Genomic DNA, 26,421 nt, shown 5'->3' with positions numbered 1-26,421 from the left:
CCGTCTTAAACTGTTATTATTTGCTCCGTGTAAAGAGGGCCCCGTCTTAAACTGTTATTATTTGCTCCGTGTAAAGAGGGCCCCGTCTTAAACTGTTATTATTTGCTCCGTGTAAAGAGGGCCCCGTCTTAAACTGTTATTATTTGCTCCGTGTAAAGAGGGCCCCGTCATAAACTGTTATTATTTGCTCCGTGTAAAGAGGGCCCCGTCTTAAACTGTTATTATTTGCTCCGTGTAAAGAGGGCCCCGTCATAAACTGTTATTATTTGCTCCGTGTAAAGAGGGCCCCATCTTAAACTGTTATTATTTGCTCCGTCTAGGACCGGACGAAGAGGGCCCCGTCTTTAACTGTTATTATTTGCTCCGCGTAGGGCCCGACAAATAGGGCCCCATCTTAAACTGTTATTATTTGCTTCATGGAGGGCCGGACAAAAAGGGCCCCGTCTTAAACTGTTATTTGCTCCGTGTATGGCCGTACAAAAAGGGCCCCATCTGAAACTGTTATTATTTGCTCCGGGCGACACATCCCCCGTCATTGTTTATGGTCTCCATCTTTAAAAAATGGTTAGGTTTGGTTTGGAGTTGTATGTGTGAAACAGCGTGATGCTGAGTTATATCTGTGTGTGGATGTTTGATGGGAAGCTTGGAGGGACATCAAGTATAGACGGGGTATGAAGTCAAGACATGACGGTAATGTATACGGTAAGGTGGAGTCACTATCGCCTTTGGTTATATTTGACACAATCATCAACCTAGACTCTAGCCATAGCTCCTTCTTTAATTATAAATCTTAGTCTGATCGTTTTACATGTATGGTTTAGCAGAAAAAAATGTCTGAAAAAAATTAGAAATAAATTAATAATTGATGTATCTAAGACATTTGCACACTTTTGTTAACGGTTGTCATGCTATCCTTGTGATATAGAACAGTCCTAATGTAGACAAAGTGCCGCAACGCTTAATACACTTGTTTCACTGCCATAGGTATCGAGGCAGTTCATATAGTTAGCAGCCACAGGTATCGCTGCGGTTCATATAGATAACTGCTATAGGTATCGATATGGTTTTATAGATAACTGCCATAGGTATCGATATGGTTCATATAGATAACTGCTATAGGTATCGATATGGTTCATATAGATAACTGCTATAGGTATCGATATGGTTAGTATAGTTTGACTGATATAGGTATCGACACGGTTCATATAGTTTAATTGCCATAGGTATCGATGCCGTTCATATAGAACTGCCGTAGGTATCGATGCGGCTTATATAGATGCTTAACTGCCATACGATACGGTTCATACAGTTGCTTTACTCTCCATAAGTATCGATACGCTTCTTACCGCTATCTAAATGTCACGAGTATCGACAAGTGCATAGTTTAAAAAAATTGTCCAAGATTTGTTTTCCCCGAGTCCTCACCAAGTTTTTCAAATCAATATCCACCAGGGAGATATTCAAACTTTCGCTTGCTTAACTCCCTTCTCTATTCATGGCTGATTATCTCCCGTGCAGGGAGGTAACCGATGGAAGTAGTTCCATTAGTTGTCTGACTCAACTAGTCGACTTAAACCCAGTCATGCTTGTCTTAAAGCGTCATTGACGTGTATAGCCCTGACAGCTATACATGTACATCTCTGGCGATACAACACCTTCCCTCCCCCCCGTTGATCACGTCACTCCCCCACGTTGATCACGTCACTCCCCCACGTTGATCACGTCACTCCCCCACGTTGATCACGTCACTCCCCCTCCCCGTACGAGTTGTAATCTTGTTTATGTTGTCTAATGTTGTAATCTTGCTTATGTTGTCTAACGTTGTAATCTTGCTTATGTTGTCTAATGTTGTAATCTTGCTTATGTTGTCTAATGTTGTAATCTTGCTTATGTTGTCTAATGTTGTAATCTTGCTTATGTTGTCTAATGTTGTAATCTTGCTTATGTTGTCTAATGTTGTAATCTTGCTTATGTTGTCTAATGTTGTAATCTTGCTTATGTTGTCTAATGTTGTAATCTTGCTTATGTTGTCTAATGTTGTAATCTTGCTTATGTTGTCTAATGTTGTAATCTTGCTTATGTTGTCTAACCCTGCAGGAACTAGACCCTGTGTGCCACCAACTGTACGAGTTGTAATCTTGCTTATGTTGTCTAACCCTCCAGGAACTAGACCCCGTGTGCCACCAACTGTACGAGTTCTACAGATCCAAGGAGGAGAAGCTCCAGCTGTTTGCCCTACAGTTCGCGCCCACCCTCGTCTGGCTCTATCTGCGCTGTCTGAGTCGGAACGAGAAGAAGGTCAGTGTCATCTCTACATGTCATGATGACATCTGTACATGTCATCAGTAAATACCATCTGTACATTTAAATGTCATCTCCAAATAATTATACCTATAAGTTCTTAAAGTAATCTCTATATGCGATCTACTCATGTCATCATGTCAACTCTACATGCCATCTATTCATGTCATCATCTCGTCTCTACATGCGATCTACTCATGTCATCTCCTAAATCTTCTCCACATCACATGTTTTAATTACAATCATAAATTGGTCATAACCTTGAACTTCCGTAGACAGGCTGGATCTTGACAAACTCTGGACAAATGCTGACCACTGGTTCAAACTGGACAAATGCTGACCGCTGGTTCAAACTGGACAAACTGTGGACAAATGCTGACCGCTGGTTAAATCTGGACAAACTCCAGACAAATGCTGACCACTGGTTAAATCTGGACAAACTCTAGACAAATGCTGACCACTGGTTAAATCTGGACAAACTCTAGACAAATGCTGACCGCTTGTTTAATCTTAACAAACTCTAGACAAATGCTGACCGCTTGTTTAATCTTAACAAACTCTAGACAAATGCTGACCGCTTGTTTAATCTTAACAAACTCTAGACAAATGCTGACCGCTTGTTTAATCTTAACAAACTCTAGACAAATGCTGACCGCTTGTTTAATCTTAACAAACTCTAGACAAATGCTGACCGCTTGTTTAATCTTAACAAACTCTAGACAAATGCTGACCGCTTGTTTAATCTTAACAAACTCTAGACAAATGCTGACCGCTTGTTTAATCTTAACAAACTCTAGACAAATGCTGACCGCTGGTTTAATCTGGACAAACCCTCTGAATGCTGCACAGATTGACCTGGTCTAAGTCACTCGCCAAACCGCTCCTCGCAACCCTCCTTTCTCCGCACTCGGCCTAGGAGTCACCGTAACTCCAGACTACACTTCTGACTCCCCTGCCTCTACTGTTGACGGAGTCCATCATATCGACTCCACAATGACGCCAGATTTATGACTTCATCTTTGTTGTCGTGTTGTTATTGTTGTACTATTCCACCCCCCCGCCCCCATTTTCTTACGGATGTCTTCAAGCACCCCACCCCACAGAAATGCCCCCCCCCATCATGTACTCAGTGTATTAAAACCCATCTGTAAATGAGCAGCCTCCCCCCCCCCCCCCCCTCCCCCCAGCCCGTAATGCATTTCCCGTCGGCACCGGACACGCGATCCTGATAATTAACAGAGGGGAAAATAATTAGAAGAAACGCCGTTTCCGGTAATATTTGTATGACGTGAGGTGACGCTGATCCTGGGGGGTGGGGTGTACTGGGGGGGGGGTGTCCCCGACCCCCCTGATCACCTGGTATCGATCTTAAATCAATGAATCTGGTTTGACGAGTGTTTGGGTGTGATTGCCATGCAAGGAACCAGCGCCGGGGTAAACATGCAGGAGACGAGCGTACAAACACGGGGCCGGCGGTCGTTGCAGGACATGCATTATGCACAGGTATTTCCCCGGGTAGGGTTTAAAATCCCGGGGCTGGTGGAGAGAGAGCTGTTAGCAGGTCACGTGATAGCCGCTTGATGTAATGCAGATCTGGTGTTGTGATAAGGGGGTGGGGGTGGGGGGGGGGGCGCCGCGGTGTACAGCGGTATCTGTGACGTGGTCACGTGACGCCCGTGTTGACAGTCGCGGCTAATCAGCTTTGATCAGTGAAGGGGTGGAGATTGTGTGTGTGTGTGGGGGGGGGGTAGCCGGTGCTACTTTCATCAGTGGGGGATGGCTGAGTGGCTGGCGCTACTTGTGCTAGACACTTCCGTGCTACAGGCTGAGATTTTTTTTTCATACTTGTCTCGTCTCTGGCCATCTGTCTATGGCCACTTCCTTGTCTCTGGCCACTTCCTTGTCTCTGGCCACTTCCTTGTCTCTGGCCACTTCCTTGTCTCTGGTCACTTCCTTGTCTCTGGCCACTTCCTTGTCTCTGGTCACTTCCTTGTCTCTGGCCACTTCCTTGTCTCTAGCCCTCTGTCTCTGGCCACTTCCTTGTCTCTGGCCACTTCCTTGTTTCTGGCCACTTCCTTGTCTCTGGCCACTTCCTTGTCTCTGGCCACTTCCTTGTCTCTGGCCACTTCCTTGTCTCTGGCCACTTCCTTGTCTCTGGCCATCTGTCTCTGGCCACTTCCTTGTTTCTGGCCATATGTCTCTGGCCATATGTCTCTGGCCACTTCCTTGTCTCTGGCCATATGTCTCTGGCCACCTGTCTCTGGCCACTTCCTTGTCTCTGGCCATCTGTCTCTGGCCACTTCCTTGTCTCTGGCCACTTCCTTGTCTCTGGCCACTTCCTTGTCTCTGGCCATCTGTCTCTGGCCACTTCCTTGTCTCTGGCCACTTCCTTGTCTCTGGCCATCTGTCTCTGGCCACTTCCTTGTCTCTGGCCACTTCCTTGTCTCTGGCCACTTCCTTGTCTCTGGCCACTTCCTTGTCTCTGGCCACTTCCTTGTCTCTGGCCACTTCCTTGTCTCTGGCCACTTCCTTGTCTCTGGCCACTTCCTTGTCTCTGGCCATATGTCTCTGGCCACTTCCTTGTCTCTGACCCCTTCCTTGTCTCTGGCCACTTCCTTGTCTCTGGCCACTTCCTTGTCTCTGGCCACTTCCTTGTCTCTGGCCACTTCCTTGTCTCTGGCCACTTCCTTGTCTCTGGCCACTTCCTTGTCTCTGGCCACTTCCTTGTCTCTGACCCCTCTCTTGTCACTTATCCCACATTTAGCGCCATGCCCGTTCTCCACCAACAATGCTCAACAGAATGAACGTCACTAACTAAATAAAAATCTAATTAGATCTTATTTCTGCACCCAGATGACCCTCATATCACTCAACTGATCCAACGTTCGCAGCATGAAAGAGAAAACAATGGTGCTCATACACATTTTTTAAATGTTTCAGCATGCTTTTGATGATACGCGTGTTTGATTATTTTGTTGCTGTTTGTTGCTGGTGTTTTATAAGAGTTGTGATGATGTCGATGTTGCTAGTTAGTTATAGTTGTGGTGATGTTGCTGTTGTTTGTTAGAGCTGAAGTAATGTTGCTGCTGATTAAAAGCGGTGTGGTGATGTTGCTGCTGAACTTGTATTAAGATTTGTAAAACGTACGTTTTTACTTCTATCCGTGATTACATATTATATAGGTAAGGAAACGACTGAATTTTGCTATTGTTTTACTACAAAAACAAACATATTATTTACTTAAAGTATGAATCCGTTTCTCCATTATAACAACCACCCCCCCCCCAACCTTCCCTGGTCACCCAGTAAAAAATTAGATCAGCTCTCTACCTAAACCAACCGCTGCAACCACCCAGGCTAAAATTAACACAATCACGTGACATTGTTTACTTGTACTATCTATAAAGAAGATGCACTAAGAAAAAAAGGTTAATTTAAATGTTTTTGTCTGTTGTGTTGACGTTAAGCTGGTCTGGACTGAGACCCAGCGAGCGGCGTCTAGTGAGAAAATATTTTATGTGTTAATAGCTGGGGTAATTGACGGTCAGACTCAATAACAAGTTCTGTAATCATTGGGGTTTTACCGTATTCATGGGATGGTGGGAACGTTGGGTCAGTGGACGGTCAGTGGACGGTCAGACTCAATAACAAGTTCTGTAATCATTAGGGGTTTTACCGTATTCATGGGACGGTTAGAATGTTGGGTCAATGGACGGTTAGAATGGTGGGTCAGTGGACGGTCAGTGGACGGTTAGAATGTTGTGTCAGTGGACGGTTAGAATGTTGGGTCAGTGGACGGTTAGTGTCTGGGTTAATTGACGGTCAGACTCAATAACAAGTTCTGTAATCGTTGGGGGTTTTACCGTATTCATGGGACGGTTAGAATGGTGGCTCAGTGGACGGTTAGAATGTTGGGCCAGTGGACGGTTAGAATGTTGGGTCAGTGGACGGTTAGAATGTTGGGCCAGTGGACGGTTAGAATGTTGGACGGTTAGAATGTTGGGTCAGTGGACGGTTAGAATGTTGGGTCAATGGACGGTTAGAATGGTGGGTCAGTGGACGGTTAGAATGTTGGACGGTTAGAATGTTGGGTCAGTGGACGGTTAGAATGTTGGGCCAGTGGACGGTTAGAATGTTGGACGGTTAGAATGTTGGGTCAGTGGACGGTTAGAATGGTGGGTCAGTGGACGGTTAGAATGTTGGGTCAGTGGACGGTTAGAATGTTGGGTCATTGGACGGTTAGAATGGTGGGTCAGTGGACGGTTAGAATGTTGGGTCATTGGACGGTTAGAATGTTGGGTCAGTGGACGGTTAGAATGTTTGGTCAGTGGACGGTTAGAATGTTGGGTCAGTGGACGGTTAGAATGTTGGGTCAGTGGACGGTTAGAATGTTGGGTCAGTGGACGGTTAGAATGTTGGGTCAGTGGACGGTTAGAATGTTGGGTCAGTGGACGGTTAGAATGTTGGGTCAGTGGACGGTTAGAATGTTGGGTCAGTGGACGGTTAGAATGTTGGGTCAGTGGACGGTTAGATTGTTGGGTCAGTGGACGGTTAGAATGTTAGGTCAGTGGACGGTTAGAGTGTTGGGTCGCTGGACGGTGAGAATGTTGGGTCAGTGGACGGTTAGAATATTGGGTCAGTGGACAGTTAGAATGTTAGGTCAGTGGACGGTTAGAATGTTGGGTCAGTGGACAGTTAGAATGTTAGGTCAGTGGACGGTCAGTGGACGGTTAGAATGTTTGGTCAGTGGACGGTTAGAATGTTGGGTCAGTGGACGGTTAGAATGTTGGGTCAGTGGACGGTTAGAGTTTGGGTCAGTGGACGGTTAGAATGTTGGGTCAGTGGACGGTTAGAATGTTGGGTCAGTGGACGGTTAGAATGTTGGGTCAGTGGACGGTTAGAATGTTGGGTCAGTGGACGGTTAGAATTTTGGGTCAGTGGACGGTTAGAATGTTGGGTCAGTGGACGGTTAGAATGTTTGGTCAGTGGACGGTTAGAATGTTGGGTCAGTGGACGGTTAGAGTGTTGGGTCGCTGGACGGTGAGAATGTTGGGTCAGTGGACGGTTAGAATGTTGGGTCATTGGACGGTTAGAATGTTGGGTCAGTGGACGGTTAGAATGTTAGGTCAGTGGACGGTTAGAATGTTGGGTCAGTGGACGGTTAGAGTTTGGGTCAGTGGACGGTTAGAATGTTGGGTCAGTGGACGGTTAGAATGTTGGGTCAGTGGACGGTTAGAATGTTGGGTCAGTGGACGGTTAGAATGTTGGGTCAGTGGACGGTTAGAATGTTGGGTCAGTGGACGGTTAGAATGTTGGGTCAGTGGACAGTTAGAATGTTTGGTCAGTGGACGGTTAGAATGTTGGGTCAGTGGACGGTTAGAATGTTGGGTCAGTGGACGGTTAGAATGTTGGGTCAGTGGACGGTTAGAATGTTTGGTCAGTGGACGGTTAGAATGTTGGGTCAGTGGACGGTTAGAATGTTGGGTCAGTGGACGGTTAGAATGTTGGGTCAGTGGACAGTTAGAATGTTGGGTCAGTGGACGGTTAGAATGTTGGGTCAGTGGACAGTTAGAATGTTAGGTCAGTGGACGGTTAGAATGTTGGCTCAGTGGACGGTTAGAATGTTGGGTCAGTGGACGGTTAGAGTGTTGGGTCAGTGGACGGTTAGAATGTTGGGTCAGTGGACGGTTAGAATGTTGGGTCAGTGGACGGTTAGAATGTTGGGTCAGTGGACGGTTAGAATGTTGGGTCATTGGACGGTAAGAATGTTGGGTCAGTGGACGGTTAGAATGATGGGTCAGTGGACGGTTAGAGTGTTGGGTCAGTGGACGGTTAGAATGTTGGGTCATTGGACGGTAAGAATGTTGGGTCAGTGGACGGTTAGAATGTTGGGTCAGTGGACGGTTAGAGTGTTGGGTCAGTGGACGGTTAGAATGTTGGGTCAGTGGACGGTTAAAATGTTGGGTCAGTGGACGGTTAGAATGTTGGGTCAGTGGACGGTTAGAGTGTTGGGTCAGTGGACGGTTAGAGTGCTGGGTCAGTGGACGGTTAGAATGTTGGGTCAGTGGACGGTTGGAATGTTGGGTCAGTGGACGGTTAGAATGTTTGGTCAGTGGACGGTTAGAGTGTTGGGTCAGTGGACGGTTAGAATGTTGGGTCAGTGGACGTTTAGAATGTTGGGTCAGTGGACAGTTAGAATGTTAGGTCAGTGGACGGTTAGAATGTTGGGTCAGTGGACGGTTAGAATGTTGGGTCAGTGGACGGTTAGAATGTTGGGTCAGTGGACGGTTAGAATGTTGGGTCAGTGGACGGTTAGAATGTTGGGTCTGTGGACGGTTAGAATGTTGGGTCAGTGGACGGTTAGAATGTTTGGTCAGTGGACGGTTAGAATGTTGGGTCAGTGGACGGTTAGAATGTTGGGTCAGTGGACGGTTAGAATGTTGGGTCACGGTACTGACGGTTTATTGGACGCGACCTTCCGTCTGTAGTGAAACAGTTTATTAGAAAGAAAACGTAGCTAGAAAAGCTTTCAACTAATAAACCTGAGGAAAAAACGTGTCAAGTTCATTTGTTTCTTTAATTTATTATTGTGCTCAACTCCAATAGAGAATGTTGTTAGTTGGGATTCCTTTGTATTAGTTTAAGATGAAATAATTAATTGCAGAGCGGCTGTTTACTCTGTAGCGGTCGCTGGTTGGCTTGTGGTGATGGTGGTAGTTCTGTGGTAGAAATGGGGGGCGGGGGGGGGGGATCTGTTGATGTCGCTTGTTGGCTTGGTGTGATGGCGGTAGTTCTGGTTTGGGGGGGGGGGAGATGGGGTTGAAATAGGTCTGTTGATGTCGCTTGTTGGCTTGGTGTGATGGCGGCACAGTTTGGTGAATGTAGTTTGTGGCGGGGATACTGTCATGTCATCAACATGACCTTCACCCCTGCCCAACCTTGACCCTCCGGTTCCTCGTGGTCCAGATCCCTGTTATAAGGAGTTGTTGCCGTGTTTTTTATGTGAGTGAATGGGGGGGGGGGGGGGAGAGGAGGGGTAAACTGAAAACTGATGCCTGAGAAATATTTTATTCATGTAAATAAAACAGTTCAAATCGTATTTATGTAATTTATAGTGTTGGTTTAGTCCTACATAAATTGATATTTTGATTGTGTGTAAAGCTGGTCACTAGCGTAGGGTGTGGGGTCGTTAATCCCACCGTGGTCGTTTATCCCATCGTGGGGTCGTTTATCCCACCGTGGGGTCGTTTATCCCACCGTGGGGTCGTTTATCCCACCGTGGGTTGTGTCCTGTGGAAAAGTTGTTGTGATGCGGCTTTTGATTGGCACATCTCGTAATTCCTGCTTCCTTGATTAAAGATGGCGGCTAATGGGTTCACGTCAGTTTCATAACTGGGAGACTAGACGTGACGTCACGGCTCGCTAAATGTGTTTGTTTTGTTGTTGGTCAGCTGTCACATGTGTCAGTGACCTCAGTGTTTGTCAACAAGTTTGTGGTCACGGGTCATTGACCCGCGTCTGACCGAAACCCTGATCAACAGGTAAACATTTTCTAGAACCAGTTCCAACATGATGATTGGTCCTCAACCTTTCACTTAACCGATTTTATTAGAAATCTTCCGTTATATAATTATGGTCTTCTGTCCTGTACTTAACTATAGCTCTTTTGTAAAACTATAGATATGGGGGTCTAGAAGCGACAGGCTTTAAAAAAATCCATTTGTTGTTTCTGCCTCAAAATGTTGGGAACCTGCAGTACATAAAGCGTCTAAATTTCAATTAGCTAAGTCATGTTTTACATACATTGTGTCATACCTTCCACATTACTAGCTAGTAAGTAGATGGAATAGCTGCATTTAATAATGTAAAAACCGCCATTTCTAGACCAAGCTACATTGCATGCATGGGTGAAAATTATTGTATAAATTGGGTGGAATATGTAAGGTACCAACATTAAGACACTGTATCTATCCTTATACAGTCTTAAAGACAATTCTATCCAGTCATGATAGATTAAACTTGGGCATTCCATGGTACACTCTATGTCGTCTGTGTGTGTCGTTACTCCGTCTAAACCACGGCCATTTATCCTATCTTTATTTATCGTTATTTGAAAACACGATCCTTGAATCCTTGAGTGATTGTAATTTATCCCAAATCCTGCAGTGTTCCCCCCGCTATCCCTGGGGTTGCCATGGTGACCCGTGTTTGACAAACGTCAATAAAAACAGGGTGTGTCACCATTGGATGACCCCGCTAATTGGTGCACCGCTGTACTGTTGTGGGGGGGGGGGGGGAGCAGTCGATAAAAACACTTTAATTGGTTCAACCGCTGATGTTCCGTGTTTCAGTATCTGAGATGTGGGTGTGTGTGAGGGTGTGTGTGTCGGGGCGGGGTGGGAGTGGGATGATGGTTCCAGAGATTGGCCAGATTTCTGTTAATTATATCCGGTGTAGTCTTGAGTAAGCTGGAGATGGTGACGTCACCGATGTTCCAGAATGTTCGCATGAAGAACTGATTATTGACTGGGGCGAGGTGGCTGTCGCCTGGTGCACACGGTGGGGTGGTTCGAACCCAGGCCACGCCTTACGTGTGGGCAATAGAGTTGGTATATAACATGCGGGTTGGTATATAACATGGGGTTGGTGTATTACATGCGGGTTAGTGTATAACATGCGGGTTGGTGTATGACGTGGTGGTTGGTGTATAACATGCTTGGCTTATAACATACTAGATGCTAGCACTCGGCTCTTCGATAGAAAAAGCCAGTTTATATATATGTAACATTTATTCGGCAACGTAACATTGTCAAAGAAATAAAATTGTTCCATTGTCACATTATCTCTCACTCCCTCACTACCGCTACTCCCCAATATCCCCCCCCCCTCATTTTCCAGCAACCTTCCACTATACCAACGCCCCCGCCCTATTAGCACCCCAACCTACCAACAACTCCCCCATTACATCTACTAGCACCTCCCCATCCTGTCCGTTTAAAATTTACCCTACCCCGTGGTTTCAGCAGCTGAGTATTGTTCTTTATTTAACGTGTAGTCCTACTCTTTATGTCTCCAAATAGTCAGAGGGAAAATAGGGATAAAGATATTCATAGAGAAGGCATTAGAATGTGCATTTTCACCAGTCTGATCCAACTTGTAGGCGAACCTTTGTGGAGGAAAGCCTGTTGGGCTCTTTCGAAGCCTGAACCATTTGTAGTGGTGTTTGTCGGCCTTGTGAAGCGGGGAAATGAATGAGTCGAGTCCTAAGAGGATTGGACGTGCTCGCTGGAGGTGATTACCTGCCTCGTGCCGTCCATGGGGCTTACACCCCCCCCCCCCCTCCTGGCTCACCCCCCCCCCCCCTCCTGGCTCACCCCCCCCCCCCTCGACCCTAGCCAGCCCGTAAAAAGGGCTTACATATCCTATCCGCCTAGCTTGTAATAACGACCCCCCCCCCTCCACTCACACACTCACTAGCCCGTAAAGCCCCTCCCCCCTCCACTCACACACTAACAAGCCTGTAACCCCCCCCCCTCCCCCCTCACACCTTCCATTCTGCAGACATGCGACCAGTACTTTGCCCTAACAACCTCAAGAGGAAGCCTCAAACATAATTCCATGCAGCAGAGTTTCATGAGCTGCTTCCGTCATGGTGTCGTGTAGACAAGCTGGTTACACAACTGTCCAGAGGCGTAGCTACCGTAAATTTAGCGTAAGCAAGGCATAGAAGCCCAAGGCAAATAGGGGCCCTTTTTCGAAAGTTTAAGGGCGGGTGGGGGTGCAAATCGAAAGTCTGAGGGGGGGGGGTGTGCAAATCGAAAGTTTGAGGGGGGGGGGGGTGCAAATCGAAAGTTTGTCCCCGGTCGCCGGGACGGGTCGCTACGCCTCTGAGGGGCTCACTAACACTTTTTGCATAGGGGCCCAAAAATCCTAGCTACGCCACTGCAACTGTCGTGTTGATAGTATTCCATCATCGTGTGGACAAGCTGGTTACACAAATGTCGTGTAGATAGTATCTTATTGTATAGGGCCACACAATGATTATAGTTGAAGTCACCATCCCACCGCGGCAATAGTCTACGCCTGCATAGATCTAATCATATAATGTTACAATATCTGTCTAAAGTTTCTGCATGCCACAATTTCATTGTATAAGTAACCTTATCCTTCATAGGTCTAATTCCACAATCTCCGTGTCTATAGTTGCTTTAAGTCACCATTCGCCGTGTATAGATCTCGCCCTACCTACCCATGTTTACATGTCATTTACTACCCCGTGATGTAACGTTTATACACTACCTGTCGAGGTTACAGTCTGTAGGACCTCTCTACAGGACACTATTCTGTAGGACCTGGCCAAAGGACACCGTAGGACCTCGCTACACGACACTAGTCTGTAGGACCTCGCTACAGGACACTAGTCTGTAGGACCTCGCTACAGGACACTAGTCTGTAGGACCTCGCTACAGGACACTAGTCTGTAGGACCTCGCTACACGACAGTGTAGGACCTCACTACAGGACACTGTAGGACCTCGCTACAGGACACTAGTCTGTAGGACCTCGCTACAGGACACTAGTCTGTAGGACCTCGCTACAGGACACTAGTCTGTAGGACCTCGCTACACGACACTGTAGGACCTCGCTACACGACAGTGTAGGACCTCGCTACAGGACACTGTAGGACCTCGCTACACCACGCTTGTCCTGTGTTTTCACAGCATGTCCCAAGTTTAGTGAGTACCACAATCAGGCTGATGGATCGTGCTAGTATTTTCTCTCACTAGCAGTTCTATAAACAAAATGGCGCGTCACCGGCTGGCCACGTTTTTCTAAATATAGAACACATCCATAAGTCAGCCTTTTCTGTTGTCATGTTAAAGTACAAGCCTACTTAAATGTCATATGTTTCTGCTCATGTCATGTTAAAGTACAAGCCTACTTAAATGTCATGTTAAATTCCAAGCCTACTTAAATGTCATATGTTTCTGCTGATGTCATGTTAAAGTACAAGCCTACTTAAATGTCATATGTTTCTGCTGATGTCATGTTAAAGTACAAGCCTACTTAAATGTCATGTTAAAGTACAAGCCTACTTAAATGTCATGTTAAAGTACAAGCCTACTTAAATGTCATATGTTTCTGCTGATGTCATGTTAAAGTACAAGCCTACTTAAATGTCATATGTTTCTGCTGATGTCATGTTAAATTCCAAGCCTACTTAAATGTCATATGTTTCTGCTGATGTCATGTTAAAGTACAAGCCTACTTAAATGTCATATGTTTCTGCTGATGTCATGTTAAAGTACAAGCCTACTTAAATGTCATATGTTTCTGCTGATGTCATGTTAAAGTACAAGCCTACTTAAATGTCATATGTTTCTGCTGATGTCATGTTAAAGTACAAGCCTACCTAAATGTCATGTTTCTGCTAATGTCATGTTCAAGTCCAGTCCTACCCACGGACCAATCTACTGTCACCGAAGTTTTTGTATCTCTACTGGCCTGGGGGATATTATCCCGCTCTTTCATGGGCTTTTTTTTTATCAACTGTTTATAAACTTGTTTCATACGGAAGTCTTGAACAGTCGTCAACTGAAAGACGTCAACTAAACGTCAAGCTAATTAATTGGTAAAATGAAATACTCGTGACTTAAATATATATATATATATATATATATATATATATATATATATATAGTTGTGACTTCAATAGAATTTGTATCATGGTGCACGATCTCTACAGCGGCTATCATGATAAAGATATCTGCAACCTTGTATCATGATACAACATCTGTACAATGTGTATCATGATATCAAAGGGTGCGCGAATGTTTGCTAGCCATATCTGATGACTAGATCACAGAGTTCAATAGAGAACTGGCTATCTCCGTTTTTCTAAGGCTGATCAATATCCAGTCCACTTGACAACCAGCATTCAAACTGGTTGGTGGTTGAAGCTAAACTACAGTACCACAGCACAGCATCGACCATAATTTCACGATGGTTGCTGCTGCAAGCACTCCACCACTCCACCCATCCACCATATCTACTCTATAGTCACCACCCAGCCGTCACCGTGTATCCACCCCCACTTCACACCTCCACTACGTCTCCACACATCCACCACTCTACCCATCCATCACAACTCCACCAATACAACACCTCTCCACCCACCTATCCACCTATCCACTACCACCTATCAACAGCACCTATTCATCACCACTCCACCCATCCACCACAACTCCACCACAACTCCACCAATACAACACCACTCCACTCCACCCACCACCTTACCCATCCACCACCCATCCATCACAACTCCACCAATACAATACCTCTACACCCACCCACCACCCCTCCACCCACCCCTCCACCCACCCACCAACCAGTCTAAAACCCCTATACATCCACGATGTGAGCCTAAGATGAAAGCGCTGAGTGCTCACACGTTACCGCTCGTGCTCCTGCATCCTGTCCTGGCCCGTCATTAGCCCATCAAAGGGTCAGCCACTGGTCCAGGCCACAGACATGCAACCATTTCCTTACCACACACATGCAACCATTTCCTTACCACACACATGCAACCATTTCCTTACCACAGACATGCAACCATTTCCTTACCACACACATGCAACCATTTCCTTACCACACACATGCAACCATTTCCTTACCACACACATGCAACCATTTCCTTACCACACACATGCAACCATTTCCTTACCACACACATGCAACCATTTCCTTACCACACACATGCAACCATTTCCTTACCACACACATGCAACCATTTCCTTACCACACACATGCAACCATTTCCTTACCACAGACATGCAACCATTTCCTTACCACAGACATGCAACCATTTCCTTACCACACACATGCAACCATTTCCTTACCACAGACATGCAACCATTTCCTTACCACACACATGCAACCATTTCCTTACCACAGACATGCAGCCATTTCCTTACCACACACATGCAACCATTTCCTTACCACAGACATGCAACCATTTCCTTACCACACACATGCAACCATTTCCTTACCACAGACATGCAACCATTTCCTTACCACAGACATGCAACCATTTCCTTACCACACACATGCAACCATTTCCTTACCACACACATGCAACCATTTCCTTACCACACACATGCAACCATTTCCTTACCACAGACATGCAACCATTTCCTTACCACACACATGCAACCATTTCCTTACCACACACATGCAACCATTTCCTTACCACACACATGCAACCATTTCCTTACCACACACATGCAACCATTTCCTTACCACAGACATGCAACCATTTCCTTACCACAGACATGCAACCATTTCCTTACCACACACATGCAACCATTTCCTTACCACACACATGCAACCATTTCCTTACCACAGACATGCAACCATTTCCTTACCACAGACATGCAACCATTTCCTTACCACACACATGCAACCATTTCCTTACCACACACATGCAACCATTTCCTTACCACAGACATGCAACCATTTCCTTACCACAGACATGCAACCATTTCCTTACCACACACATGCAACCATTTCCTTACCACACACATGCAACCATTTCCTTACCACACACATGCAACCATTTCCTTACCACAGACATGCAACCATTTCCTTACCACAGACATGCAACCATTTCCTTACCACACACATGCAACCATTTCCTTACCACACACATGCAACCATTTCCTTACCACACACATGCAACCATTTCCTTACCACAGACATGCAACCATTTCCTTACCACACACATGCAACCATTTCCTTACCACACACATGCAACCATTTCCTTACCACACACATGCAACCATTTCCTTACCACACACATGCAACCATTTCCTTACCACAGACATGCAACCATTTCCTTACCACAGACATGCAACCATTTCCTTACCACACACATGCAACCATTTCCTTACCACACACATGCAACCATTTCCTTACCACACACATGCAACCATTTCCTTACCACACACATGCAACCATTTCCTTACCACAGACATGCAACCATTTCCTTACCACAGACATGCAACCATTTCCTTACCACACACATGCAACCATTTCCTTACCACACACATGCAACCATTTCCTTACCACAGACATGCAACCATTTCCTTACCACAGACATGCAACCTTACCACAGACATGCAACCATTTCCTTACCACAGACATGCAACCATTTCCTTACCACACACATGCAACCATTTCCTTACCACACACATGCAACCATTTCCTTACCACACACATGCAACCATTTCCTTACCACACACATGCAACCATTTCCTTACCACACACATGCAACCATTTCCTTACCACAGACATGCAACCATTTCCTTACCACAGACATGCAACCATTTCCTTACCACACACATGCAACCATTTCCTTACCACACACATGCAACCATTTCCTTACCACAGACATGCAACCATTTCCTTACCACAGACATGCAACCTTACCACAGACATGCAACCATTTCCTTACCACAGACATGCAACCATTTCCTTACCACACACATGCAACCATTTCCTTACCACACACATGCAACCATTTCCTTACCACAGACATGCAACCATTTCCTTACCACAGACATGCAACCATTTCCTTACCACAGACATGCAACCTTACCACACACATGCAACCATTTCCTTACCACACACATGCAACCATTTCCTTACCACAGACATGCAACCATTTCCTTACCACAGACATGCAACCTTACCACACACATGCAACCATTTCCTTACCACAGACATGCAACCATTTCCTTACCACAGACATGCAACCATTTCCTTACCACACACATGCAACCATTTCCTTACCACCACTATGACGTCATGCGTCATGTCAACATATCCTACTTGAAGTAAGACGTTGGCGTATTTCACCTTTTTTTTTTTGTTAGAATTATTTAGTTAGCTTGACATGGCGTTGTCAACTTTTACATTATTGAACAAATAAATAAACGGACAGCTTTGTTTATTTCTATTAGAAGTCAATCAACAAAAAGTGTGGTTAGAACTTCTGCAGTTTTTTGGGCTATGTAGGTAGTTTTCTATCAATATATATAGGGATATATATATATATATATATATATATATATATATATATATATATATATATATATATATATATATATATATATAAATATATAATATGTTTTCAAATGTATTTATACCGTCTATGTATAGCGTGCGTGTGATGGTATGAGTGAAACATGACTGAAGCTTCAAGCTAAAATCGATACTTAAGTCCTTTGACTGAAAGTTCCATGTTGGCGTGATTGGTTCTCCTGTCTTATCTACTGGCGGCATCAGATCGATGTCTGCCGTCATTAGCTTGTGTCACAGAACAGCAGCTCGGCCACGTTGTTACCACTGGCATGGTACGTAACTTGTGCGGGCGGGGGTTCGGTGCCCGGTCAGACGGGGATTGGTGTGCCGTTGTGTGTTTGAAGTATCGAACGGTTGGATGTGGTGGTGGTGGTCGTGTTGGGGTATAATGTACCCTCAAGTTTGCTAAGTGTTGAGTGATTTTTATGGCTAGACTTGTGTTTTTACTTTAATGTTTTATATAAGGAAATATCAAGCCATCTGTTTTGTTGAATTTGAACAGAGATCTTTGTTGTGGAAGACAAGTTGAATTGAAATAGAACATTTTTATCTCGATTATAAAAAAAGATATAGTTAATCGGGTGTGCTGTTGTGGGCGGGGAGGTGGTGGGGGACTCTACTTGCAAAAAATATGGTTAAGAAAAGCTGCTAAAACAGGGCGATTCATGCGTGGAGTGGGGTGTGGGGGAGTGGGGGTAGAGCTGTGGGGACGTAGGGGCAGATACTGAGCATATAGAACTTAAAGAAATGGACGTGGCACCGTTGCCCGCCCCCCATCTACCTAAAGAAATTGACGTGGCACCCGCCCCTCATCTAGTACTGCATGGGCAGGACACGTGTCTGTCTATTTTTGTCCTGTCTCACGTGTCCATTGACTGCCGGGTGTGCGTGTGGTGGGGCCGTTTGTTGTAACAGTCGTCTGTCATCTTGTAGCAGTCTAGTTTAACTCTGTGTGAGGCTATTTGTGTGGGGACGTTTGTGTGGGGCCATCTGTGTGGGGCCGTTTGTTGTAACCGTCGTCCGTCAACTTGTAGCAGTCTAGTTTAGTGCTAGTGTCAGGTCATATCTATGGGGCCATATGTGCGGGGCCATCTGTGCGGGGCCATCTGTGTCTAGCCAATCTATGTGGGGTAATCTGCGTGAGGACGTCTGTGTGGGGCCATCTATGTGGGGGCCATCTGTGTGAGGCTATTTTTTGGGGCCATCTGTGTCGGTCCATCTGTATGGGCCATTTGTAACCCACGTCCGTAATTTTAACGTCATCTTGTAACAGTCTAGTTTGGGGCCACCTGTAAGCCACTTTCGTCATGTTGCTGTATCCATCTAGTTGAACGCTGTTGTGGGACATTAAGGGCCATCTCTGTTAGGCCACCTTTATGTGCGTCCATCATCTTCCAGTTATATAGTTGTATCAGTCTAACCCAGTCCCGAGTTTTTAAACGGCACTACTTCATCTGTACTGAGCTTGATTGAATTGAGTGATCGTGTACACCTGATATCAGCTAAGTGTAAACCAACGTTTGTTATATGAGGCATCTACCAGCACAGCAAATGGGAATTTATCAGGTGACACAATTTCCGGCTGGCGATCTCGTAGGGCGAGACCAGTGACGAGATCAGGCGAGACAGGCCACTCCAGGGGTCAGGTAGTCGAGATGTAACGACTGGGGGAGTGGGTTCAAATTTAAAAAACCCACCCCAGGGGATCACACTGGGAACACGAAACGTACTTTTATTTCACACCTTTCAATGGCTTCGTGTGGGTGGTTGAAGTGGCGACATCTAGCGCTCACTTCTAAAACAATTACCGGAACGTTTCTATACGCCCTAGTACTACTGCCTAATGTCATGATTTCTTTCAGGCATATTGTTATAACGATATATATATATATAGGGATATATATATATATATATATATATATATATATATATATATATATATATATATATATATATATATATGTGTGTGTGTGTGTGTGTGTGTGTGCTCGCCTGGGTCGGACGCCCCCTCACACCCCCACAACTACGCCATTATGATTGAAGCAACGAGTACACAATGAAAGCAATACAGCCCACGCATTAATTCCTTTTAATCTTTCGTAACGCCGTGTGTCTGATGAAAAGATAACTCTCAATTATTCATGCAGCAAACAGCATGCTGAAGACAGCATCAGGCCGGTGGTGTTACGTTGGTTAGCGTGAGTTACCCCCCTGTTTCATGGGTTAGCGTGAGTTAACCCCCCTGTTTCATTGATAAAACCCAGGTGAGATACGGCCGGGACGTGCAGATCTGTTGCTGTGTGTTGATCCCGTCATATATTTCTCTACCCGCGGCCCGGGGGTCGGGCCTGGATTAACGCTAGTCACGAGCGTTAAGTTTACCCCCCCCCCCCCCCCCTGGCCACTCTTTAATCAAATAAACTAAAAGCTTAGATCATCCCTGAGATTCAATGAGCGAGGTATGTTTGATGGTCACGTGATCATTGGGATTACCGGATTTAATTGTATGTAACGTGCAGATTACATCAGGTGATTTAATTTCTAGGGTCAGTCCGTGGGGGGGCGGGAGGGGCGGGGTGTAGCCGCGTCTAGAGCTGGGACTGGAATGGACGTTTTGTGCAGTCAGGGTGGGTTGAATATTGGAGCTAGCATCCTGCTGGTCGTATAATAATGGTGGGAGGGGGGGGGGGCTTTAGTTTTTTTCTGTGATAACACCATGTATCAAAATGTTAATAGCAGACAACATGTATATTAATGTAAATAACAAACAAAATGTATCAAACTGTAAATAACAGAATAAAGTTATCATAGTTTAATATCAAACAAAATATAACGAACTGTATAAAACCGAATGGTTGTACACACTGTACAAGACCCGAGGTTGATAAAGTTTGTGTAAAGAAAGACAAAAGCCATCGTACGACTCGGTCTGTTATTACCCCCCCCCCCCCGGGATTGATCGCGACTTTCGTCCCAGGCTGCAGTCACGCCCAGTCCCCGGCACACCCCATCTATTACATACTGCAGAAAAAAGATTACACCTCATTATTTTTTTAAATTACAGCTTTTGAAAATATTTTCTAAGGCTGCTAATCTTATATTGTTTTTTTCTGTTGTAAAAGTAAGGCTGTACTTTTTTGTGCAGCGGTCGGTAAGTTGTGTGAATGTAGGGACAGATACTCGCGGTAGTTTGATGTGTAGGGGAGGTAACTTGTGGCAGTTTGTTATGTAGGGGCGGTAACTTGTGGCAGTTTGTTATGTAGGGGCGGTAACTTGTGGCAGTTTGTTATGTAGGGGCGGTAACTTGTGGCAGTTTGTTATGCAGCGGTCGGTAAGTTGAGTGAATGTAGGGACAGATACTCGCGGTAGTTTGATGTGTAGAGGAGGTAACTTGTGGCAGTTTGTTATGTAGGGGAGGTAACTTGTGGCAGTTTGTTATGTAGGGGAGGTAACTTGTGGCAGTTTGTTATGTAGGGGAGGTAACTTGTGGCAGTTTGTTATGTAGGGGAGGTAACTTGTGGCAGTTTGTTATGTAGGGGAGGTAACTTGTGGCAGTTTGTTATGTAGGGGAGGTAACTTGTGGCAGTTTGTTATGTAGGGGAGGTAACTTGTGGCAGTTTGTTATGTAGGGGAGGTAACTTGTGGCAGTTTGTTATGTAGGGGAGGTAACTTGTGGCAGTTTGTTATGTAGGGGAGGTAACTTGTGGCAGTTTGTTATGTAGGGGAGGTAACTTGTGGCAGTTTGTTATGTAGGGGCGGTAACTTGTGACAGTTTGTTATGTAGGGGCGGTAACTTGTGACAGTTTGTTATGTAGGGGCGGTAACTTGTGACAGTTTGTTATGTAGGGGCGGTAACTTGTGACAGTTTGTTATGTAGGGGCGGTAACTTGTGACAGTTTGTTATGTAGGGGCGGTAACTTGTGACAGTTTGTTATGTAGGGGCGGTAACTTGTGACAGTTTGTTATGTAGGGGCGGTGACTTGTGACAGTTTGTTATGTAGGGGCGGTGACTTGTGACAGTTTGTTATGTAGGGGCGGTGACTTGTGACAGTTTGTTATGTAGGGGCGGTGACTTGTGACAGTTTGTTATGTAGGGGCGGTAACTTGTGACAGTTTGTTATGTAGGGGCGGTGACTTGTGACTGTTATGTAGGGGCGGTGACTTGTGACAGTTTGTTATGTAGGGGCGATAACTTGTGACAGTTTGTTATGTAGGGGCGGTGACTTGTGACAGTTTGTTATGTAGGGGCGGTGACTTGTGACAGTTTGTTATGTAGGGGCGGTGACTTGTGACAGTTTGTTATGTAGGGGCGGTAACTTGTGACAGTTTGTTATGTAGGGGAGGTAACTTGTGACAGTTTGTTATGTAGGGGCGGTAACTTGTGACAGTTTGTTATGTAGGGGCGGTGACTTGTGACAGTTTGTTATGTAGGGGAGGTAACTTGTGTCAGTTTGTTATGTAGGGGCGGTGACTTGTGACTGTTATGTAGGGGCGGTGACTTGTGACAGTTTGTTATGTAGGGGCGATAACTTGTGACAGTTTGTTATGTAGGGGCGGTGACTTGTGACAGTTTGTTATGTAGGGGCGGTGACTTGTGACAGTTTGTTATGTAGGGGAGGTAACTTGTGGCAGTTTGTTATTACTCAATACGTAATTTAACAATTTGTATGACTTTATGTCTGTTATGTATACTTGAGTAGTATCCTGTATATACCTGACGGTGTGTGATGTGTGTGTGTTGGGGGGGGGGATGTTAACTTGTTAGAAATTTTAAAATGTCATTACGCCATGTCAGCTCCTTGCAGTGACATTCAGCTGAAGTAAGTCGCCGCGTGTCTTATTAAGTTCTTCAAACCTGCAGGCTGCCCCCCCCCCCCCTTAAACTGTACAACTTATGCGTAGATTATACCTGAGTGAAAAATCCATTCAGGCGACGTTACGATTAACGTGTCTCTGTCTCAGTGGTCTTGTGACTGTCTCTGTCTGGATTACAACACATAGATAGGCCCCTCTAGTTTACCTAACTGAGCTAATCACGCTGAGCTGTCACATCTATGTGAGGGCCATAAACACAACACCAGGGCTGGGGGCTCTACTGTAGTCACAGGTTTAAGGTCATTGTGACATTATTTTACTTGACAATTTTTTTTACCACAGAAAGAACATGTCATTTAAAATGTCACGGCATGTTTTAAGAACGTAATTTAAAATGTCATTTAAAATGTCACGACATATTTCAAGAACATGTCATTTAAAATGTCAAGACATGTCAAGAACATATCATTGAAAATGTCAAGACATATTTTAAGAATATGTCATTTAAAATGTCAAGACGTATTTTAAGAACATGTCATTTAAAATGTCACGACGTATTTTGTTCGAGTAATATCCCTCGCGTTGATGATAATTGGATAATGTTTCTCGCCTGATTAGGCAGTGATCTACTGGCGTAATTGCTGCAGTAATCACGATGTCATTATGTCATTATGGCTCTAGAATGGAGGGCTCCTCCAGAAATCTTACAGCTCTTGAGACCTCCGGCACTTGATGGATTGGTGGGATACCTCCCTCCACCCCCACATGTAGGGGTGGGATACCTCCCTCCACCCCCACATGTAGTGGTGAGATACCTCCCTCCACCCCCACATGTAGGGGTGGGATACCTCCCTCCACATGTAGGGGCGGGATACCTCCCTCCACATGTAGGGGCGGGATACACCCCCCCCCACATTTAAGTGAAGATGCCAGATCCTATATTGATCTTAATTAAGTTTGACCCACATGCTTGAGCCCCCCCCCCACCCCCCCCCCCCACCCGACCCCTCATGTAATGTTGATTTGTATGATACACATATTCACATAGTGTGACCGCTACCCTGCTGGGAAGATTTACCACACCCCAACACTCACATGAAGTTAATATTCACCCCCTCCCTCAAACTCGCATGGTAAGATTCAACCCCCCCCCCTCAATGATGGGAAGATTCAACCCCCACCCCCACACTCCTATGGTGGGAAGATTCAACCCCCACCCCCACACTCCTATGGTGGGAAGATTCAACCCCCACCCCCACACTCCTATGGTGGGAAGATTCAACCCCCACCCCCACACTCCTATGGTGGGAAGATTCAACCCCCCACCCCACACTCCTATGATGGGAAGATTCAACCCCCACCCCCACACTCCTATGATGGGAAGATTCAACCCCCCACCCCACACTCCTATGATGGGAAGATTCAACCCCCACCCCCACACTCCTATGATGGGAAGATTCAACCCCCACCCCCACACTCCTATGGTGGGAAGATTCAACCCCCACCCCCACACTCCTATGGTGGGAAGATTCAACCCCCACCCCCACACTCCTATGATGGGAAGATTCAACCACCCCCCCCCCCCCCCACTCCTATGATGGGAAGATTCAACCCTCCCCCCCCCCCTCACATGATGGGAAGATTCGATTGTTCATTTCACTTCAGCCCCCCCCCCCATTCCCAGCACAAATTTTGTTGAGAGATCCGCGTACGTTAACCAGACGAACCCCACTATCCCCACCCTACACCACCCGCCCCCTCTGCCGTATAGTTGACATTCGACAGATATTTAACAAAAAAGAAAACACAAAAACTAGCGAGTGTTTGAATGTAATTATCCTGCTGGGGGGCAATTTGTTCAAATACACGGTGCTGCACAAAGTGCTGAGTTTGGCCAAATGTTTTGTTTTTGTTGTTTTGTTTTCAACGATTTTATCACGGCTCTTGATGATCTCATTCTCACGTGGCCAGCTAAGATTAGGTCACGTGATGATCTTTTTTTTGTTAGTTGTAGAGTACTAGGCTGCTAGGGCTTAAGTTTCACTGGTCAAGGCTTGGTAAAAGGTTAGGGCTAGGGCCAGGTTAGTGTGTGGATCAGGTTTATTTTGGGGGGTGCTAGGAAAGTTACGTGTCGTTTGTTTCTTGGGTTCGATATGTCAGACGGTCACAATTGGTTGGGTACCTTTTAATGTTGAAGTTCGCGGGTGTTGGGTGAGGTCAGACCACGAGAACATAGATGTCGCCAGATGAAAGCTGTGTAGCCGCTGCCCAGACGCCACGTTCTTAGAGGCCACGCCCAGGCGCCACATTCTTAGAGGCCACGCCCAGGCGCCACATTCTTAGAGGCCACGCCCAGGCGCCACATTCTTAGAGGCCACGCCCAGACGCCACTTTCTTAGAGGCAACGCCCAGACGCCACTTTCTTAGAGGCCACGCCCAGACGCCACTTTTTTATAGGCCACGCCCAGACGCCACTTTCTTAGAGGCCACGCCCAGACGCCACTTTCTTATAGGCCACGCCCAGACGCCACTTTCTTAGAGGCCACGCCCATACGCCACTTTCTTAGAGGCAACGCCCAGACGCCACTTTCTTAGAGGCCACGCCCAGACGCCACTTTTTTTATAGGCCACGCCCAGACGCCACTTTCTTAGAGGCCACGCCCAGACGCCACTTTCTTAGAGGCCACGCCCAGACGCCACTTTCTTATAGGCCACGCCCAGACGCCACTTTCTTAGAGGCCACGCCCAGACGCCACTTTCTTAGAGGCCACGCCCAGACGCCACTTTCTTAGAGGCCACGCCCAGACGCCACTTTCTTAGAGGCCACGCCCAGACGCCACTTTCTTAGAGGCCACGCCCATACGCCACTTTCTTAGAGGCCACGCCCAGACGCCACTTTCTTAGAGGCCACGCCCAGACGCCACTTTCTTAGAGGCCACGCCCAGACGCCACTTTCTTAGAGGCCACGCCCAGACGCCACTTTCTTAGAGGCCACGCCCAGAGGCCACGCCCAGACGCCACTTTCTTTAAGACAACGCGCAGATATTGAGCTGTTCAGCACCACTGCAATTCTCACATTATGCTTGCAGGGACCAGGTGGTACTGTGTACAGGTGTACAGGTCATAGTCCACACGCATAGGTCATCTGACAGACACCTGAGGTGGGTAGTGTGTACTGGTCATAGTACGCCTCTGTACAATTATTGTGTTATTGTACTGTGTACATGTTGTTTTACCAACACATTCGGTTATTACTGTGTCTAACATTTAACCAATTCTTGACTAACCTTTGATCAACTGTTGACCACTTGTTAACCAACTGTTAACCAACTGTTGACCAACTGTTGAGCAATTGTTGACCAACTGTTAACCAACTGTTGAGCAACTGTTGCTCGTCTATTAACCTTAAACTACCATCAGCTGCCCATGTTGCTGCTAGTCTAATTTATCCCTGCGTCAAACTTCTGGCACCAGGAACTGTAACTCTGCCAGCGGGATTACGTCCCTTATTTCAATTCCAATAAATCCCTCCAATGTTTCTGCTTGATGATCGAGTGGGCTCAGTTGCGTCGCTCTGTTAGATGTACTCAACAGTACAACAGCGGTATCAAATCCAGATCGTCAACTGCATTATCTTCTCTTGTTTGATTTTTTGTGTGTTTATCTCCCCTGGTTGCACGACCTCTCTGGCTGCTAGCTCCATGACAATTATATATTGATTGGATAATGAGCAGGAGTTCTCTCCCCTGGGCTGTATAGCTGGTTCTCTCTGGTCCCTCCCAATTAATTGTCTCCCTTGCACATCTACTGCCACACCCACTTTTTGCTGCGTCACTTGTGGCTTGTGATAAAAAATATCGATTTGATCGATCTGTTGGCTGGTGCAGGTGGTAGTGTATCTGTTGGCTGGTGCAGGTGGTAGTGTATCTGTTGGGTGGTGCATGTGGTAGTGTATCTGTTGGGTGGTGCAGGTGGTATTGTATCTGTTGGGTGGTGCAGGTGGTAGTGTATCTGTTGGGTGGTGCAGGTGGTAGTGTATCTGTTGGGTGGTGCAGGTGGTTATCTGTTGGGTGGTGCAGGTGGTAGTGTATCTGTTGGGTGGTGCAGGTGGTAGTGTATCTGTTGGATGGTGCAGGTGGTAGTGTATCTGTTGGGTGGTGCATGT

At 46.0% G+C, this 26,421-nt stretch overlaps 1 protein-coding gene across 4 annotated transcripts in view; it reads left to right on the top strand.

Annotated features, from left to right (window-relative positions):
- The window catches only part of LOC131951173 (hyccin), a 117,890-nt gene that overhangs the window by 29,000 nt on the left and 62,469 nt on the right, over window positions 1-26,421 (top strand). For all 4 annotated transcript variants that reach the window (XM_059313507.1, XM_059313505.1, XM_059313506.1 and 1 more), the window contains one exon: window positions 2,164-2,298. In XM_059313507.1, coding sequence (XP_059169490.1) covers window positions 2,164-2,298 — 135 coding nt within the window. The remainder of the gene's footprint in view (window positions 1-2,163; window positions 2,299-26,421) is intronic.

The sequence above is a fragment of the Physella acuta genome, unplaced genomic scaffold, assembly GCF_028476545.2.
Source record: "Physella acuta isolate Inbredline_101_S28 unplaced genomic scaffold, ASM2847654v3 ptg000803l, whole genome shotgun sequence".
NCBI classification, from domain to species: Eukaryota; Metazoa; Mollusca; class Gastropoda; family Physidae; genus Physella; species Physella acuta.
Note: the sequence above shows the minus strand (reverse complement) of the source record. Positions and strands in the feature narration are given on the sequence as shown.